This window comes from Ostrinia furnacalis, unplaced genomic scaffold (assembly GCF_004193835.3).
Source record: "Ostrinia furnacalis isolate ACB-3 unplaced genomic scaffold, ASM419383v2 OfSCF0922, whole genome shotgun sequence".
Lineage (NCBI taxonomy): Eukaryota > Metazoa > Arthropoda > Insecta > Lepidoptera > Crambidae > Ostrinia > Ostrinia furnacalis.
Window position 1 is genome coordinate 39,316 of NW_021131161.1, and position 18,991 is coordinate 58,306.

The 18,991-nt window shown below is 43.7% G+C and overlaps 1 protein-coding gene across 17 annotated transcripts in view; it reads left to right on the forward strand.

The window, feature by feature from the left end:
• Positions 1–18,991, forward strand: part of LOC114350598 (cytospin-A) — a 57,764-nt gene that overhangs the window by 19,052 nt on the left and 19,721 nt on the right. For 9 of the 17 annotated variants that reach the window (XM_028301445.1, XM_028301452.1, XM_028301446.1 and 6 more), the window contains exons 2-10: positions 7,921–8,457; positions 9,414–9,569; positions 10,015–10,200; positions 11,186–11,310; positions 12,067–12,226; positions 14,030–14,125; positions 14,287–14,411; positions 14,813–14,954; positions 15,427–15,556. In XM_028301445.1, the coding sequence (XP_028157246.1) occupies positions 8,044–8,457; positions 9,414–9,569; positions 10,015–10,200; positions 11,186–11,310; positions 12,067–12,226; positions 14,030–14,125; positions 14,287–14,411; positions 14,813–14,954; positions 15,427–15,556 (1,534 nt within the window). In that variant the 5' untranslated portion in view covers positions 7,921–8,043. Of the gene's footprint in view, positions 1–7,920; positions 8,458–9,413; positions 9,570–10,014; positions 10,201–11,185; positions 11,311–11,446; positions 11,604–12,066; positions 12,227–13,164; positions 13,283–14,029; positions 14,126–14,286; positions 14,412–14,812; positions 14,955–15,426; positions 15,557–15,623; positions 15,809–16,491; positions 16,617–17,189; positions 17,350–17,840; positions 17,937–18,075; positions 18,201–18,610; positions 18,753–18,991 lie in introns of those variants that run through there. The other 8 variants (XM_028301458.1, XM_028301456.1, XM_028301457.1 and 5 more) reach the window with 5 other exon arrangements.

Below are 18,991 nucleotides of genomic sequence, written 5' to 3' on the forward strand. Positions count from 1 at the left end.
TTCAAATAGGAAAAGAAACTATTTTGTAAAGTTTATGTGGCACACACAAATCTACAAAAACCAGACACAATACTTTTAGTTCTTGCCAAGAGCACACCAAGAGCTTCGAACTATGCTATGCATTTCTAAATTAAAATTTAATTACAGTCTAAAATTCATATCCGAGATGATCCTTTCATTTCCGCTCCTAAGCGCTGGCTCGGAGCCAGAAGTGGAATTCCTTAAGTTGTTTAAAGACTAACACCATTAATCACAATCCCGAATACTTCTCGAGGATTTCTTCCATTTTCTCATCAATAATAATCAGGTTCGAAAGTATGCAGTCGCTAAATTGCTTTACTAGGGTTTTATAAGACTCGAGATATACTTGCATAGTTTCATTATGATTATAGTGTGTAACAATTATCTGACCTCAGCCATTATTACCTACTTGCCTTTCTGATGCAAACGGGTTTGGAATACCATAGCTGAGAGAAAGTAGCTGCCAATCTGCAGTCTTGCAATGCTCTTCGGAATTCCAGCGGTCGCGTTCAAGTGAAACAAACGGAATAATGTATTCTAATAGGTTTTTAACGAAGTCGTTTAACGATAGACCTATCCAAACATGTGGCGGGCGAGTGAAGACAGTGAATGTTTACCCTGTGAGTCATGTAACTCCATGCACGGCGTTTTCACGTCGTTTAGCTTTTAACACCTTATTTCAAGTCACATAAAATTCATCTTGTCTAGTTTCCTCCTCGTCATCTATTAAATTAACACCGTTTTCCCCCCGAAGGGTAGAAAACGGATATTTAGGTTCCAGCGTAGCTTGACCCACTATTAAGTGTGTGTGAGATAACACCTTGGATTTTAGAGCGAGACAGCACGATATCCCTACCTCAACACCCTCCCCGCGCGACCGTACCCCCACCTAGCGGCGCGCGCGCTGACTTGTTGCGCCGGGCGACTGGCGTCGCTGCTCAGTACTATCACACAGCCGGCAAGGCATTTAAATATAGTGGGTCAAGCTACGCTGGAACCTAAATATCCGTTTTCTACCCTTCGGGGGGAAAACGGTGTTATTTAGGTGTCCGAGCTACGCTTGACCCACTATTAAGTGTGTGTGAGAAGTGTTTATTTTCTGCCGGCGCTGCATGTCAGTACAACTAGTTACTTTAGTTGACATGATTTTATGGATGTTGGTAGGGTAAAAATTAATTTAAATAAAATTCTGTTTAACATCACATTTTGTATTTATGTAATCTTATTGTTATCAAAGTACATAATTTATACTTTGTTAAATCAACAACTCTGAGAGAGTAACATAAAATAAAAATACTTCTTGCAAAAGAATAGTAAAATAGAAAATATAATAAAAATAATCTCATCTTTGAGTATAACTAATCAGTCTAGACTTTTAAGCCTATTAATCACTAATTTATAGGAATCATGTTAATCATATTGGTGTAAATAATTGAAAAATATTACTATTAGTTTTAGGTTCACTAGATTGAGATCTTTGTAATGCTTTGCAATAATGCTTGATAAATGTATCTTTGCTTCTCCAATTTCCTCGCGCTAATATTTCATCAATATTGATATGGTGCTTCAACCACATGTTGGAATTTACTGCGGCTCTAAAGCTGCCTGGAGAATCTTGAATGTTGGCTTCCCGAAACAGAGTCCTCAACCAGCCTGCTATTACAGTTCGTGAGGCCACATTGACTTTACCCCTTGTGGTGATAAATAGGCTGTTCAAATTCTGCCTAGCACTTCTTCGCTTTTGTGACAGACTAATAAGTGTTTTGATCCACACAACAGGGTTGAGCTTATTTGGTCCCTCATTTGACAACCTCCACCCAGCTTGTCGATAGGTTGAAGAGTCTGTTTTAGAGCCGAACTTGGGCCACAATATGATGTAGTCGTTCGCATCCTCAAAGAACTCTGAGCTTATGTCCAATAGTGTGAGGTCATGTATCCTTCGTCCTGAACACAGTAGCAAAAGCGCAGCAGTATGACGTGAAACTTGAAATATGCTTTCAACATCGATATTATAATGTTGAAGATATTCAATTAATATCCCCACATCCCAGGTAGTTGACTTTCTAGGAGGAGGTTTTGTAACCGATATGGCTTTNTTTCAGTTGTGAGTTCCTGTTTACAACTTTTTGGATCTCCTGTTCACTGTCTTCACGTTCCCGGAGCAGCTGGTTGCTTTGAGGTCCAGGAGAGCCTGCCTCAACTTAACTTCCATGTCCTTCATGGTGGCCTTACGGGTCAACATCCTTGAAGCTTGTTGCAGTGAAGTTTACCAATGGAAATAGGATTTTGTGTAGCGATCCCGATCGAAGAACCGAGAAAAAAAAAAAATAATAAAAAAAGGGTTTTAGTGATTTTGGCAATAATAGTAGGTGATAGACTATTAGGGATCTGTATTTTAATACTATCTTATTAGCATTTAAGAGTCTTAGTACAGAAAATAACCAATTTATAAAGTAAAGCTAAGTTGTGTGGGTAGGAATTTTTTGTTAAAATAACTGGTAAATAATTTGTCTACTTATTTTCACTTATAATAAAGGATTTTTTACACGTATTGTATTATTTTACAGAATAAAGTTTAAAATTGAGGAATTCTAAGGCAAAAATAAGACTATTTACATGAAAATATAACCTCAACGTTGGGAATGTACTGTTATAATTTCAGTGTATAATGAAAAATACATGTAATTTACCCATAGATATTCTTATAGACATAAAACAAACTTTTCCAAAGTAAAACATTTATAGTGGCAGTTACGGCTAGAAGATACTTTAATTTTCCGACGTAAAAATAGGTAAGTGCCACCTACTTACAATAGTAACTTTAATTTTCCCTAGTGAAACAACGCAACTACCAGATTCCTACAGTTAAATGATTAATTTGCCGTTGGTATAATGTTGAGTGAAATAAATTAGGTCAGAAACCATAATAATACCTATTTCCTTCATAAAATACGTATCAATTCACTCGACCTGCGCGAATGAAAGTGGCAGTTGCGGGGTTGGGCGCGCGGGGTTAAGCGTGCGGTCCAACGTAAAATTTCGTAACTCCCACTAATGCAATTTTACTGCGGAAATCGTTCTAATTTTGTAGTTGCGGGATTTGTTTTTTGACGTTTTAAGGTTCAATTTGAATAAAAACTGTATGTTTTTTGAACTGAGCCGTAACTTTTGGGTGCTCTGAAGGTTTTGCAAACAAAAACGGCAAATCACGGAACTGGTAGATACTGAATTGTACGTAGGGACCGTCGAGATGTTAAAGTGGTTTAGCATTGAGTTTCGTATTACCTAAAGCAATTTTCTGTAATTACTGTGTGGATAATCTGTCGTCATGGTCGCGTGAATTTCAATTCACTTCGGAATCAGTAACATTTTTATTCAGCTTTTTTCAATGAGCAATCATCGTACATGACTTAACATAGATCTTGTGAGATTGTGTAGAAAAATAATGCTAACGAGCGTGTTATTAGTAGACTTGTTTTTCTTACCTTACTACTACAATAGTTTGTTCATTAACATTTTATGATTCCAATAAAATGGAATGGATTTGCGCTAGAGCTACAAACTAACGATTGATGGAATCATAAATTGAGTTACTCCACCCTCTTTATTTCCGTTTACTTCTCGAAATTGCCTTTAAAATACTAGGAAAAAAGTCCCCAGTTAAAGCCCCTTTTCCGTGGTCCCTGTCAATTAAGACTGTTATTGAATTGAGCCACGCACACATTCCCTACCTATACGCATCTGTTCAACCACAATATTTCTGTGCGTTTTTAATGCAAGGTGTTAAAGTTCAAAGTGGTGTTGTTTATAACCACCTCGATTCATGTATGCTAATATGTGGGCATTTTGTATGTGTATGACGTGCGCTAGCAGACTGATCAGTTAGCCTATTTAAGTTGTGGAACGCGTGACGAATGGTCATGTAGGGACAGTTTGTAGTGGAGGCAGTATTTGAACTGACGATTAAACACTGTTGTTTTTTATGTGGTTCTAATAAGAGCGATCTTGCAACAAAATGTTTGGATGTACTGGTGACTGTACTTGGATATTCAACTATGCAAGTTAGTCCAGTATTGGCTGTGTGGTTGGTGTTGCTTTCGATTTTCTCTCAGATGCTCCCATATAGACTGGAGTACCTAATATAGTCTTAATTAAGGAGTTTGCGAAGAAGTTTGTCATAAAGACTTGATACTTTTAATGGGTTCGATTATTTTCGCCAAATAATCACAGAGGAAGCTTCTAACGACAAACCTAACAGTAAATTCAGGTCACAGTTTTATTCATGCACTTCCAATACTTCATCATCATCATCATCAACAGCCCTTTACAGTCCACTGCTGGACTATGAGCCTCCTCCACTATAGTGGAGGGTTTTGCCATAATCTCCACGCTTGGCAGGCGGGTTGGAGATCGCAGTTTAAAAGATTGATGTTTTTCAGATGTTTTCCAATACTTATTGTAATGCAAATGCAAGTGCACAGATCGCAGAATTGTAATGCGGCGCATGACCGCGGGTCCAAAAGTGTGCGGAAGATGTATGCGAACGTCGGACATTGTGATCGATGACAATAAGTCCATTTAGGAGACGTTGTCATTGCATTTGAACCTTTGTAAAAGGACAATGGGCAAAATGGTNAAGACCTTGTGATACGACCGAGAATCATTTTTTAAATAAATAAATGGTATATGATTTTTAAAACCCTGGAGTTTGCAATTAAATAGATTTTAATATGACTGGAACAGTGGAAATATTCCATTCCCGATACTTTTAGTGCAGCCCTCGTACTTAGTGGAATTACTGCTTTCAAAACGTGAATTAGAACTGGCCCCATAGCAGACATTTTCCTACATCTAAAGGCCTTTTAAAATATATATTGGTTATGGCTATTGGAGCGGGTACCACTTTCCATACATTTGTGCCCATCATCCTTTGTTTAGCTCAGGTGAGATTTCGTATATGCCACGCAACTGCGCTGAATACTGCTGAGCTATGGAGAGATGTTTTTAAGATCCAAAATTAGGAACTATATTAGTTGAACTGCGTTGAAAAAAGACGGTATTGCAATACTACCTATAATAAGCAAGCAAACGTCCTTGGGTTTGAATGCGTTCAACCTTCTGGACACGTTGGTAGACCAAAGAATACCGAACTAAATACTAGTGTCGCCAAAATAAAACTCGTTAGCGGTAGACAAAGGGCTATCGCATCATAGCTTAAATACAAAATAGAAGGATAATTAAGCCTCTGCCGTATTCCCCCTTTATTTGCATTCGGTTTCGGGTGACCAAAAACCAGAAAAATGATATCATTGGTCAATAATGTTCTTTAACCCACTGTCCCACTATGTACCTAACGTGTATGTGTGTGTGTGTGTGTGTGTGTATGTGTAAAATAATAATGTTTCTATCTCTATATTTAATGGGGTGATAAGTAGTTGTGCCCTTTATCTATTGGAAAAGTTACTCTAGTTTCTATCCAATCGAGTTCCGATGAATCCGACCACCCTATTTATCTTCTTTTCCAATTTTGTCCCACAAACTTATCGGCAGTGTGGTATCCCCACGAGGGGAGATAGGCGCATGTCGACCAGCCTGTATGAGGGATTAAGCTCTCTAACTGAAATGACGTCACTCGATTTGGATGCACCACTTTAATTGCGTTTTATCACATGCATCACATGCTCCCAACAAATGGGGAAACTGATCGTTGGGTAGGGAATTTTGACTAAAGATTTTTCAAATCACTGAACCGGTCGACACGTCATGCATCAGGTAGAATATTTTCAATAAACCNAGTAAACTTAATATTAAGGAAAATTTTGAGGACTCATTTCATTATTATTAATAGCATGTCGAAAAAGAGATTTATTACAAATTCTATCCTCGTACAATTGAGGAAAATAGTATTTATTCGATGGCGGCATTAAATCACACACACAAATTCTATATGCAGGCCGAGATAGGAATTCTAATTAGGTAAATGCAAATAGGGTAATTGCGCCGGTTTTCCGTCCAGCTCCTGTTTTCGTCCATTTGACCGACTTGCCACAAACAAATACGGAAAATTAGAATACAAACCTAACTTTCCGTGCAAGTTTGGACTTGTTACAATCTATAATATCTAAGTAACAGTTCTGCCTGCATGAAAATGTAATTTGACAAGTAATAACTCCAAAAAAATCTACGGAAGTTGCTGCCGCACACAGGTGAATGGAAAACGTCGTCAAGTTAGAAAAAAAACGTGCCGGTAAGGAACTTTCATGGTATGTTTAATTACTGTTTTAGCTACTTTACGTAATGTTTTTGGCATGTATGTCTAATTATTAGCATAATAAATACTATTTTAAGGGTTTATTAAAGTTTTTGTATAGAAATCTTAGATAATTAAGTGGACTAATACTAGCATAACAATTTTGCAAGATTTTGGTTTTCGTCCACGTGGACGGAAACCCTGACACCTAGTTAATATTTTTAATAATCATTTTACTTCAATGGACCTACAAAATACAATGTTTTTTCTTCCAATATGATCTTTATTGCTATTACATTAAACATTTTAGTTTACGTCCACTTTTTAACAGTGATAAACCCATAAAAACCGTTAAAAAGATGTGGACGAAAACAAAAAACAGCTTTAAACGTTGTTGTGTTTTCGTCCATGACGTCATGAGCAAGCACTGGGGTGGACGAAAACCAAAATTAGCTATTCCTGTAGATTAGTTTTCGTCCATTTGTCCTTCGACCTATTGCAATATTTTCCCAAATTTAGGTAAGAAACTTATTTAAATCTTTTTTATATCATTTGAAAGCTAACAAAATTACCTTTCAAATGATATACCACAATTCATAGTTACTGTATTGTAGAATTGGTTTTAAGTTAATAATTCAACTGCACCCTTTTTTCTACACAGTGGTCGAAAACTAGCGTACACTAGGACGAAAAGTGATTTTTTTGGACGAAAACTAGTGAAATCGCCTCTTTTGCATAAAATATTTTTTATAAAAAAACCCGTGGTATTTACTTATTGTCATATAATATTAACGTAAAGTAGACTATATAAGGACTAAAATGACATAATGATACATATGAGTTAGGGTATTTTAAGATATTCATTTCGCATCACAAAGTTGGCAACTCCGCTAATTGGACGAAAACTAGCGCACTTACCCTACTAATAGTGTATGACTGACTATAGACTAAGAGCTAGTGAACGCCAGACCTACGTCATTTTATAAAAGCTGAAAGTTTGTCAGCGTATGCTCCCGATATAAGATAGAATGTTGGTGAATCGTGAAGTTAGGGCCATCGTGGCTTTGGAAGCTATCCTAAAAAAACTGTCTGGCAAGGAGTTGGAACTGTCATAACTGTCTGGCTGATGTGGAAACTGCCAAAGTCACGTATCCTATATTGGGAGCATACGCTGACAAACTTTCAGCTTTTATAAAATGACGTAGGTCTGGCGATCACGCTCTTAGTCTACTACCTAAGGCTTGATAGGTACGTCTAGCTAGCGTCTGTACCTAGACATTTACGTAGTTAATTTTTATTTGCATGGTGCCATGTGTGCATAGTTGTATTGTTAGCGTACACACGACTATTGTTATTGTCTTTAACTAACGTCAGCGTCATATGATACTGGATTCATCATTTATCAAATGATTCCATTCATTTTAAAGGGCAATAGGACGCTAAAAATAATTATTTTATCGTATTGTAGACTGATTTTACGTGATAATTTAGTTAGGAAGTTCAATACCAAAACACAACAATCCGCGTAAGAAATCACAGCTAATCAAATTTTTATCGCAATAATTAATCGATACGATTGTATAACATTTATCAAAGCATTATTGTGTCACACAACACCGCTAATATGCTAATAAACACCGACCGTTCAGATAGCGTCGTCAAACCGTACAATGTAACTGCCGGATTCCGATCACGCACATCCAAGTGGCAGCCGATATGCAAACGAACTCTTTCGACCAGTGATACGAACGAACATGATATAAGCCGACAAGATGATGAAGTTCAAGTCCTTGTTCCGTAGAGGACCTTCGAGCCAGGGGAAGCAGGAGGCGACACTAAAAGGCGCCCCATCCGTGTCCAGTCTCGACTCCAAGCACCACAAAGTAGCCCCAGCCAGAGACAAGTCCTTGAAGATATTCGGGTCAAAAGAGAAGCTGCATAAAGCGCATAAGAAGAAGGACTTGGGGAACAATAATGCGTTGGTGGAAGACCCTGAATTGAGGGAGGCTTTGGACACGTACGACGATGGGGCGGTCAGGCTCCACGATTACAGCAGCGCTGAGGAGCTGGGAGGCTCGGTAGGCGAGAGGGGCTCGCAGGAGTGCGTCAGTCTGCCGGTCACCCTCAACGCTGAACACATGTCCGGCTTCCAGGAAGTGGAGCTCAGGCCTCGAGTACCATCTGAGGTGAGTTAGAAAGAACTTGTTAAATGTAGGTCGATTAACGTTTTGGCATTGGTTTTTCCATGTATCTACTATGAAGTACATGGTCTTAGCTAACCCTTGAAGTACCAGTAAAATAAGACACAAAAGAAATTGATTCTAGCTAGGGCACTCTCTGGTGTAGGTAACTGCTAAGTTAAAATAATAATAAATAAATTCTTTTATTGAATAACTTATTGACAGTTTTTAACAATAGGCTAATATTAAACTATAATAGGTAAGTACATACGTGCCTGAACTAAGAATTATAATTCCTGTATCTCAGGCAAAAAAAGGCTTACATTACTTTATTAATAGAACTATTTCCAGCAAAATATATAATCTAATATTTATACATAATAATATTTAAATTAAAAATTAAAATCTACACAAGTTACATTTAAGATTTAAAATCAATACAATGTGCTACATAATATTGCTTGTTCTACATACTTTATTAAAAACATCCAACATACAGTGTCTGCGTAAACAAAAATATTAACTGGGTCACGCTCAATGTTGCAAAAATCATACAAGTTATTTATGTTTACTCTAGGGTCATTCCGTGACAAATGTTACCGAGGGTTAAAAACTAAATATNCCAAAGAACTTGTTATGTAGGTCCATTAACGTTTTGGCAGTGGTCTTTCCATGTATCTACAATGAACTACATGGACTTTGCTAACCCTTGCAGTACCAGTAAAATGAGACACAAAATAAATTGATTCTAGCTAGAGCACTCTGGTGTAACTTACTGAGTTGTCCATAGTTACCTAAAAACTAAAATTGTCTAACGATTGATTAAGTAAAGTAATAAGTGTGAAAATTCTTTTGTGTTTTAATAAATACAACTTTTTTCACTGAGACTCCGCTTTTCAGCGCCTTTTATAGCCTTAAAGTCTAGTTACCTGCTAAAATCTCGTTTCTTGTCCATCTTCCAGGCATCCCTGGCGTCAGGCGTCCGTGAGATCGAGTCCCTGAAGCGAGAGCTGGAAGTGAGCGCCATGGAGCGAGCTCAGCTTCAGGCCAGAGTTGATGAGCTGCTCGAGCGAGCGGCGGAAGCGGAGCGACTGCGAGCTGAGCTGGAACGAATGAAGGTGAGGCAGATGAAGCAGAAACGTTCTGTTGATTGTGTTTTGACAGATAGCTCTGTCAAAACACAATCAACAGAACGTTTCTGAGAGTGCAGGACGAAATAATCACTATTCCTCACGAGGTTTGAATTGGAAGAATCTGGAGTAGACAAGTTGTTAAATTGGAATCAGGATCGGAGTCCTCTATCCATGTTCTAAAGTCCCATTTTACTTGACTTAAGGTCCTATGTCCCCTAGATAGGGCAGAGGGCGTCCACAACAGTCCTCCATCGCGTTCGATCTTGAGCTTCGCGTTTGATCTCGCTCCAGGTCTTGCCGATTTTCTTCGCCTCGTCTGCTATAACAGTGCGCCGCCAAGTTTGCTTGGGGCGACCACGTTTTCGTTTTTCTTGTGGGTTCCAATCTAGAGCCTAATATTCTTATCCATATTTAATATTGTTGTCTGCAGACATCAGAAGCGGAGCGTTCAGCGGCGATGGAGCGTCTCGCTGACGAGAACGGCGCGTTGCGGGCGCGTCTCCGCGGCGTCGCGCACTCGCCGCTGTCGGACAGCGAGAAGCGGCAGCTGCTGCTGGCGCCCGCGCCGCGCCGCATGCACTCCTCCGCGCCCGCCTCCATCGCGCTCGCGCACAACGTGAGTGAGCGAGACAGGTGCAACCACGCCGTGCTCACGTAAATGAGCGAGACAGATGTACTCGCACAGAACGTGAGTGAGCGAGACAGGTGTACGCCGCGACGCGCCGCATGCACTCCTCCGCACCCGCCTCCATCGCGCTCGCGCACAACGTGAGTGAGCAGGACAGGTGTAGCCGCGCCGCGCTCACGTAAATGAGCGAGACAGATGTACTCGCACAGAACGTGAGTGAGCGGGACAGGTGTACGCCGCGCCGCGCCGCATGCACTCCTCCGCGCCCGCCTCCATCGCGCTCGCGCACAACGTGAGTGAGTGAGACAGGTGTAGCCGCCCCCTTACGTAAATGAGCGAGACAGATAGATGTACTCGCAAAGAACGTGAATGAGCGAGACAGGTATAGCCGCGCCGCGCCGCATGCACTCCTCCGCACCCGCCTCCATCGCGCTCGCGCACAACGTGAGTGAGCGAGACAGGTGTAGCCGCGCCGCGCTCACGTAAATGAGCGAGACAGATGTACTCGCACACAACGTGAGTGAGCAGGACAGGTGTAGCCGCGCCGCGCTCACGTAAATGAGCGAGACAGATGTACTCGCACAGAACGTGAGTGAGCGAGACAGGTGTATGCAGGAGTACAGCAGCAGACATTCCTCGTGCGTCTCAAAAACTGCGAGAAACAAAGTCTGTAGAAATAATCTTAACCTACTCCACGCATACAGAGACAACCCATTTATGGGTGCTTCGGTTTCTGACCTGATTTTTCTTCTTAGGCAGCTGATGGACAAAAAATGGGCTTGCAACAGACGATCGTGCCTTTATGTTGTCTTGCCGCGCAACGTCACCAAAGTTACTCCAGAAGTTTTTGCAACAGTGGGTAACATTTAGCGGGTGTTTCTAAGGCAAATTTCACCAGGAGAGTCTTCACAATCCACCTCTAACTTAATCCAGAAGTTTCTAAAACAGCATCTAATATTAACATTGTTTCCAGGGCGAGGGCGACAGCGGCGAGGCGAGCACGCCGGAGTGGGACAAGCACTCGTCGTCGTCACTCAGCGAAGTGTCCGTGGCCTGCCTGCAGGACCGCATCCTGCAGATGGAGGAGCACCACTACAGGTGATGAGTCCAGGACCTGTTGACACATGTTCCTAGGGAGCGACGAGGCGAGCACGCCGGAGAGGGACAAGCACTCGTCGTCGTCGCTCAGCGAGGTGAGATGAGCGAAGTGTCAGATGGAGGAGCACCACTACAGGTGATGAGTCCAGGACTTGTTGACACATGTTCTTAGGGCGAGGCAACGGCAGCGAGGCGAGCTCGCCGGAGTGGGACAAGCATTCGTCGTCGCTCAGCGAGGTGTCCGTGGCCTGCCTGCAGGACCGCATCCTGCAGATGGAGGAGCACCACTACAGGTGATGAGTCCAGGACCTGTTGATACATAAGTTGGTACTTATGTGGTCGAGTGGACTCGATAGAAGAAGAACCATAAGGCTTCTAGTGGTCGCTTCAGTCAAAAGACATTCACTGCTGAAGAAGGGCTTTCTCAAAGATAGTAACAACATCGAATTTGTACTTAATAAGATACACGATAAAAGAATAATAGCTTTCTTTGAGGCACATCTTAAGGTGTGGAGAAAATAAGGAGACTATTAGGAGCACACGGAGTCGTTGACACACTCATACATATACAGAACAGTTGCTAGTTGTGTCCTGGTGGTAAATCTCCTGGGAATCTCCTTACAAAAGTTTTCATAAATTGTACAGCATGAAATTAGTTACTTCTCAACTGTTTGGGATAACAGAGCAAACAACCCTCTACTACATACCGTAAAGTGAACTTTACACCTCAGTACTAAGGTTGAATTTTTATTGCAGCACAAGCGAAGAGTTGCAAGCAACTTTAGCGGAGCTGGCGGACCTGCAGTCTCAGCTGGCGGACGCGCACGCGGACATGGAGCGGCTGACAGACGAGAAGCAGGTCCTGCTGGAGTCTCTCTGCCGCCAGACGGAGAAGCTGGAGGACAGCCGCACGAAGGTACGTTTAGCTTTAGCTTTTTACTTTAGCTGGAAGAACGCCAAGGCGTAGTGGAGTTGGAAGCGGCCGCGACCACCGCGCGGAGGGAAGTGGAGAAGTTAGCGGAAGGAAGCGGAGAACAGCGGAGGGAAGCGGATAAATTAGTGGAGAAACTGGCGAACGCGTAATGACAGCTGGACAGGGCCCATTCCTTGCATGACGACGCCTTGGTAAGTGTCTTGAAGGGTCACAAGCGAAGACTAGCTTTTCGCTTGTGACAAGACACTTACCAAGGTAATAAATACCTTTAGCGGAGCTGGCGGACCTGCAGTCTCAGCTGGCGGACGCGCACGCGGACATGGAGCGACTGACAGACGAGAAGCAGGTCCTGCTGGAGTCTCTCTGCCGCCAGACGGAGAAGCTGGAGGACAGCCGCACGAAGGTACGTTTAGCTTTAGCTTTTTACTTTAGCTGGGAGAGCGCCAAGGCGTAGTGGAAGGCGCGGCGGAGTTGAAAGCGGCCGCGACCACCGCGCGGAGTGAAGCGGAGGCGGCTGCGTTACGGGCGCACACGCTAGCGGAGAGGCTGGCGCATGCGCCGCGGCAGCTGAATAGAGTGCACTCTGACGCACGCAAGCTGCACGACGATGCCTTGGTGAGTGCCTCGCAACGGAGGGAAGCGGAGGTAAGCGGAGAAGTTAGCGGAGGGAAGCTGAGAAGTTAGCTGAGGGAAGCGGATAAGTTAGCGGAGAGAAGCGTAGAAGTTAGTAGAAGGAAGCGGAGAAGTTGGCGGAGGGAAGCGGAGAAGTTAGTGGAGAGACCGGCGCACTCGTAATGACATCTGGACAGGGCCCATTCCTTGCACGACTACGCCTTGGTAAGTGTCTTTTGTAGGGGCACAAGCGAAGAGCTGCAAGCGACTTTAGCGGAGCTGGCAGACCTGCAGTCTCAGCTGGCGGACCTGCAGTCTCAGTTGGCGGACGCGCACGCGGATATGGAGCGGCTCACGGACGAGAAGCAGGTCCTGCTGGAGTCTCTTTGCCGCCAGACGGAGAAGCTGGAGGACAGCCGCACGAAGGTAGGCGGAGAAGCTTCTAGGCACGGGACTATTCCCACCTCTCGTCTCCACCGCTGCAACTCCTGTGTAGCCAGGATCTACAGCTTGACCGCCAATAAAACCCAACCAGTGAAGGTCAAGTTTGTCCCGGGGGAAAGTTAAACTGTCATTGGACTCGCAACGAAATTAATCAGAAGAATATAGGAGATCGAAGTTAAGCTTCTAGGCAGCCTGACTGTATCGTGAATTAGGATCTCGATTCTCGACAAACAAGGATCTAACAGCACTGTTAGGCGGTTATCACACTGCGCTGCGCTCTGCCGAGCGCGTGATTTCATATAAAAATCCCGCGCGCAGATGCGTTGTCAGTGTGTTGTGCCGCGCGTGTTTTCTATACAAACTAAGGTACTTGCATACAATGATTAAATCTGTCGTCCCGCGTACCGCGACGGAGCGCGGTGCAGTGTGATAACCGCCTTGTGGCGACCAGATCATAAATAGCTCTTTCGTTGCTGAAACAAAATGTTTTGAAAAACACATAATTGGCGCCCAACGTGGAACTCTGTATTTGAGAAGTGGCGCCCACCGTGTGGGTTTTGTTTTTTATTTTATTTATTTATTTTTATTTTACAAGGAAAACAATACTTTTCCTTCGACACTCCTTAATACCAGATTATACCAAAAGTATTGGGCATTCTATAAGACGTGTGTAAAATGTGTTAAGTATAAAAAATACATTTTTTAACATAATATCCATTTTGTTTTCAGGTGGACACCCTTCAAGAGCTGCTTCTACGCGAAGGAGTCGAACCTGAAACACTGGTGCCCGGTGACATCGACCAACAACTCTTCGCTGTACTGAAGGCAAGTATCATTCTGTTAGTCCAATAGAGGGGGTATTATTTTGTTCAAATTATACAAAAAGTGGCATAATGAGTGTAATAGCGAAAAACAAGTTAGTTGAAACCTTTGCTAGTTCATTGTAATAATTCATATCATAAAGATACTTGTATTTGCATTATTAGGTGTCACAAGAAGAAAAGCGACATCTGTTGGCGAAGCAAGAGCAACTCGAAGCAGAGTTGAAAGAAATCAAAACAGCGCTAGAAGAGAAAACCAAAGAAAACGAAACACTCAACGAAAGAATCAGGTATGTTTTGTAGCAAAATAACACTTATTAAATAGCCACTGTGTTCCCAATACTGCGACTCCTCCAAACTTGACTGGTTCCGAGGGATAGCTTAGGGACTATTTTCGCCTCTCGTTCCCACCTCCAACTCCTGTGTAGCCAGGATCTACAGCTTGACCGCCAATAAAAACCCAACCAGTGAAGGTCAAGTTTGTTCCGGGGGATAGTTGAACGTGGGATAGCCATCTAGCAACCCGCAACGAATTCAATCAGAAGAATATAAGACTTAATGTGCCGTCAATAAAGGGACCATTTTTGCACATAGATCGCTGGAAAGCATTGTGAAGCGACTTGAAAGCAAGCGTTAAATCAGAGCAATGGTCTTAGTACCATCAATAAAGTGACATTCTCTTTGCACACAGATCGCTGGAGAGCATTGTGGAGAGATTAGAAAGCGAGCGTTCGCAGTGGGAGCAAGAGACTGAGAACGCTCGCGAGGTGGCCGCGGCCAGGCAGCACCAGGTCACCACACTCACGGAACTGTTAGACGCCGCAAAGGCTAAGGTAAGGCTCCAGGAGTTAAAATATTTATGTACTTCTTTTATATACAGGTTAAGAGTTTCAAAGTATGCGTATAGAAGCAACTGCCAAAGGAAACCCGTGGGAGAGGCCTTTGTCAGGCAGTGGACGTCATTTGGTAAACGAACGAACCAAGGTTTTTGTAGGTTCTTCAGGAATGTTGTCTCGTATACCGCGATCGTTTCCAATCAACTACTTAGTGGAAATGGTTCCCAGACGCATTAGAGGAACCATTGCCCTATCTATGGTATATGTTACAAAATCTTCCGCACCTTTATGCTGACCAGAACAACCAATTTAACCTCAAGTTAATGGTAGTGCAGTAACCAAATTTTTTTTATTACCTTACGTTAAAGTCCCAAATCAATAAAAAAAATTAACTTGCGTATCCGATTAAGCCATAAACCATCTATAGTATCCTCTTTTGTTTTAATTTCAAACGGTCTTATTTCAATAGCTGGAAGAACGCCAAGGCGTAGTGGAAGGCGCGGCGGAGTTGGAAGCGGCCGCGACCACCGCGCGGAGGGAAGCGGAGGCAGCCGCGTTAAGAGCACACACGCTAGCGGAGAGGCTGGCCCATGCTCAGAGACAGCTGGACAGGGCCCATTCCGACGCGCGNTATTCTTATCCATATTTAATATTGTTGTCTGCAGACATCAGAAGCGGAGCGTTCAGCGGCGATGGAGCGTCTCGCTGACGAGAACGGCGCGTTGCGGGCGCGTCTCCGCGGCGTCGCGCACTCGCCGCTGTCGGACAGCGAGAAGCGGCAGCTGCTGCTGGCGCCCGCGCCGCGCCGCATGCACTCCTCCGCGCCCGCCTCCATCGCGCTCGCGCACAACGTGAGTGAGCGAGACAGGTGCAACCGCGCCGTGCTCACGTAAATGAGCGAGACAGATGTACTCGCACAGAACGTGAGTGAGCGAGACAGGTGTACGCCGCGACGCGCCGCATGCAATCCTCCGCACCCGCCTCCATCGCGCTCGCGCACAACGTGAGTGAGCGAGACAGGTGTAGCCGCGCCGCGCTCACGTAAATGAGCGAGACAGATGTACTCGCACACAACGTGAGTGAGCAGGACAGGTGTAGCCGCGCCGCGCTCACGTAAATGAGCGAGACAGATGTACTCGCACAGAACGTGAGTGAGCGAGACAGGTGTATGCAGGAGTACAGCAGCAGACATTCCTCGTGCGTCTCAAAAACTGCGAGAAACAAAGTCTGTAGAAATAATCTTAACCTACTCCACGCATACAGAGACAACCCATTTATGGGTGCTTCGGTTTCTGACCTGATTTTTCTTCTTAGGCAGCTGATGGACAAAAAATGGGCTTGCAACAGACGATCGTGCCTTTATGTTGTCTTGCCGCGCAACGTCACCAAAGTTACTCCAGAAGTTTTTGCACAACAGTAAGTAACAATTAGCGTGTGTTTCTAAGGCAAATTTCACCAAGGGAGTCTTCACAATCCAACTCTAACTTAATCTAGAAGATTCTAGAACAGCATCTAATATTAACATTGTTTCCAGGGCGAGGGCGACAGCGGCGAGGCGAGCACGCCGGAGTGGGACAAGCATTCGTCGTCGTCGCTCAGCGAGGTGTCCGTGGCCTGCCTGCAGGACCGCATCCTGCAGATGGAGGAGCACCACTACAGGTGATGAATCCGGGACCTGTTGATACATAAGTTGGTACGGTACTTAGGTACTTATGTGGTAGAGTGGTCTAGATAGAAGAAGAACCATAAGGCTTCTAGTGGTCGCTTCAGCAAAAAGACATTCACTGCTGAAGAAGGGCTTTCTCAAAGATAAAGCCTGGTCCGTGAGCACGTAGAATCCCGTCCAATGACCCCAAGCTACCCATCCTTACGCTCGCGCGTAATTATATTGCTGTCGCGACCAGGCTTTAGCAACAACATCGAATTTGTACTTAGATACACGATAAAAGAATAATAGCTTTCTTTAAGGCACATCTTAAAGTGTGGAGGAAATAAGGAGACTGTTAGGAGCACACGGAGTCGTTGACACACTCATACATATACAGAACAGTTGTTAGTTGTGTCCTGGCGGTAAATCTCCCGGGAATTTCCCTACGACGTTTGCATAAATTGTAAAGCGTGAATTAGTTACTTCTCAACTGTTTGGGATAACAGAGCAAAAAACCCTCTCCTACATACCGTAATATAAAGACAACTTTACACCTCAGTACTAAGGTTGAATTATCATTGCAGCACAAGCGAAGAGCTGCAAGCTACCTTAGCGGAGCTGGCGGATCTTCAGTCTCAGTTGGCGGACGCGCACGCGGACATGGAGCGACTGACAGACGAGAAGCAGGTCCTGCTGGAGTCTCTCTGCCGCCAGACGGAGAAGCTGGAGGACAGCCGCACGAAGGTACGTTTAGCTTTAGCTTTTACTTTAGCTGGAAGAACGCCAAGGCGTAGTGGAGTTGGAAGCGGCCGCGACCACCGCGCGGAGGGAAGCGGAGACGGCCGCGTTACGGGCGCACACGCTAACGGAGAGGCTGGCGCATGCTCAGAGACAGCTGGATAGAGCGACGCCTTGGTGAGTGCCTCGTAGCCCATGCTCAGAGACAGCTCGATAGAGCGCACTCTGATGTGTGCGCAAGATTCACGACGACGCCTTGGTGAGTGCCTTGTAGCGGAGGGAAGCGGAGAAGTTAGCGGAGGGAAGCGGATAAGTTAATACAAATGACAGCTGACACGCTGCACGCTGTGTGGTGTGGCGCCCAATGTGTGGTTTGTTTTTTATGCTGACTGGCTACTGGTTTTTTATTCCTCTCCTTATTACTAAACAAGTCAAACAAAGTCCCTGAAAAGTACAGCTATACAAGAAAAATAAAATTGTATCAATTTAACTTTCAGGTGGACACCCTTCAAGAGCTGCTTCTACGCGAAGGAGTCGAACCTGAAACACTGGTGCCCGGTGACATCGACCAACAACTCTTCGCTGTACTGAAGGCAGGTTACATTTTTCTTCCAACAAAAGGATGATTCTGATGCACAAGTTACAACAAAAAGTAAAGTAACAGGTTCCATTTCAAAGAAAAACCATTTTATTTGCAAAATATTGTAACTTTTGAATTATATTTATTATTAGGTGTCACAAGAAGAAAAGCGACATCTGTTGGCGAAGCAAGAGCAACTCGAAGCAGAGTTGAAAGAAATCAAAACAGCGCTAGAAGAGAAAACCAAAGAAAACGAAACACTCAACGAAAGAATCAGGTATGTTTTGTAGCAAAATAACAATTATTAAATAGCCAATGTTAATTTATCGTCATGGAGACTAATCCAACCTCTCTTTCCCAATACTGGTTCCGAGGGATAGCTTAGGGACTATTCCCACCTCTCGTTCCCACCTCCTCCTGTGTAGCCAGGATCTACAGCTTGATCGCCAATAAAAACGCAACCAGTGAAGGTCAAGTTTGCCCCGGAGGATAGTTAAACGTGGGATAGCCATCTAGGAACCCGCAACGAATTCAATCAGAGTAATATAGGACTTATGTACCTTCAATAAAGGGACCATTTTTGCACATAGATCGCTGAAAAGCATTGTGAAGCGACTTGAAAGCAAGCGTTAAATCAGAGCAATGGTCTTAGTACCATCAATAAAGTGACATTCTCTTTGCACACAGATCGCTGGAGAGCATTGTGGAGAGATTAGAAAGCGAGCGTTCGCAGTGGGAGCAAGAGACTGAGAACGCTCGCGAGGTGGCCGCGGCCAGGCAGCACCAGGTCACCACACTCACGGAACTGTTAGACGCCGCAAAGGCTAAGGTAAGGCTCTAGAAAAGTAAATATTTGTACTTGTTTTATACAGGTTTAGAGTTTCAAAGTATGCGTATAGAAGCAACTGCCAAAGGAAACATGCGCTGAATAAAAGTAATTTATTATCTGTAAATACTTAGCATTTTCGTTTCTAGGCTTTAGGATCGATCGTTGTAGAAGTCCAGCAGTGGACGTTATTTAGTTGAAACAAACGAACCAAGGCTTTTATAGATTCTTCAGGAATGTTG